The 1,534-nt window shown below is 43.3% G+C and overlaps 1 protein-coding gene across 1 annotated transcript in view; it reads right to left on the minus strand.

Annotated features, from left to right (window-relative positions):
- Positions 1 to 239: 239 nt before the first annotated feature.
- SCGN (secretagogin, EF-hand calcium binding protein) overlaps positions 240 to 1,534 on the minus strand; it is a 63,994-nt gene continuing 62,699 nt past the window's right edge. The window contains exon 11 of the mRNA XM_006872887.1: positions 240 to 488. Coding sequence (XP_006872949.1) covers positions 360 to 488 — 129 coding nt within the window. The 3' untranslated portion in view covers positions 240 to 359. The remainder of the gene's footprint in view (positions 489 to 1,534) is intronic.

Below are 1,534 nucleotides of genomic sequence, written 5' to 3' on the forward strand. Positions count from 1 at the left end.
AACACATTTCAGACTCAGCAGAAAGCCCACAAAAAGGATTCAAGATGAATGGAGTCAGCTGCCTCCTGGTGACTGGGGAAGAACAAGCAGAGCAGTTCTAACAGGTTGGTTGAGTCTCTGGAGGTACAGGAAAGCCCAGGATCAGAGAGAAAGTAACACAGGCATTGTATGGTGGGCTTTCAGTGAAGCGGGAATACACCATACCATTGAAAGAAAAGTCTAAGCATGCCTCCCTTGCCCATGGATACCACACCATTTTGTTAGAATGTCTGCCTACTGCATTTTCAAGAGCACAGCTACAGTTCTACCAGCAGAAGCAGAGGAATATGACAAGAGCAAAAGACAAAGCCATCTGGAAACTATGGGCTGATTTTTAGCCCAAGACACAAAGCCAGCTCAGACTTCTGAATTTTTCCATCCTTATTCACATCACAGTGACGCAAAAGGATCTCCCGGAACTTATCAAGGTCCACCCCGCTGATGCTAGGCTGGAGACAAAAAACAAACAAACAAGCATGTCAGTAGGAAAGCCATCACACCTTTTAATGCCCCCCTCCTAATATTTGCTAAGTTCTGGGGGGACCCAACCTTCTGAGTAGGCCTTGGAGGAGACCGGCGATAGAAGAGCGGGTCTATGGCTTCATCCCACCAGGTGTTGCCAATGATCAGCTTCCTGCCCACAGGTTAATTTTTCATCATGTCCCTTCAGGTGAAAGAACTTCTATTTCCACCTGACTTCCCCGCAGTTCTTACAGAAAGCCTACCTTATTAACAACTGTAACAAAAAGATTTTGCCTCCAAGCAAAAGCTCATGCTTACAAATGCTATCTTGCTACACTGATGAGAGAAGACTTATTTTATTTTCTCCTTGTTTCTGTCGCTCTGGTTTCAGAAAGAGTTCTAATGAATGGAAATCTAACTAAAACATGATGTTGAGCTAGGGAAGCTGGATTACATCCAAGGAATAGTTTAGCAACTAAGAAGAATTTGTGAGCTAGGACGATATTGTAAATTCAAAGCCTGCAAAAGTTAGTGCTTCTCCGTGGGTGATTTCATGCAGTCCTCACTATAACACTGGGAAGGAAATAATTACCCTTGTTTTAAGGATTAGGACATGGAGGCTCAGACAGAGCTTAAACATCTTGCCAAACTACACAGTTACAAGCATTGTTGTTTTTTTAATACCAAATTTTCTGAGTCCAATTAAATTCTCGTTCCACCATTTCACACTGTTCTCATGAAGAAAAGGCTAGTCTAATGTAACTACATGAGAGCAAATGTAAAAGTCAATGTCTAGATGCTTTGTAACAAAAGCAGAGGAGTAGTTGTCTGGGCGGGACTGATGAAAGGAGATGTGGATAGGTCTCTTGTGATACAATAGTGAATAATTGTTATCAGGACTGATTGTGAGGGTTGGAATGTAAAGGTAGACGTTTTGTAGCAAAAGGAGGGGAGTGGTTGACTTTGCTGTCCAGGCACAGAGGTCTCTGGGACCATCAAGGGAGAAGAGCAGAGTGTGGGACCCTACCTAGAG

Source organism: Chrysochloris asiatica, unplaced genomic scaffold (assembly GCF_000296735.1).
Source record: "Chrysochloris asiatica unplaced genomic scaffold, ChrAsi1.0 scaffold00213, whole genome shotgun sequence".
NCBI classification, from domain to species: Eukaryota; Metazoa; Chordata; class Mammalia; order Afrosoricida; family Chrysochloridae; genus Chrysochloris; species Chrysochloris asiatica.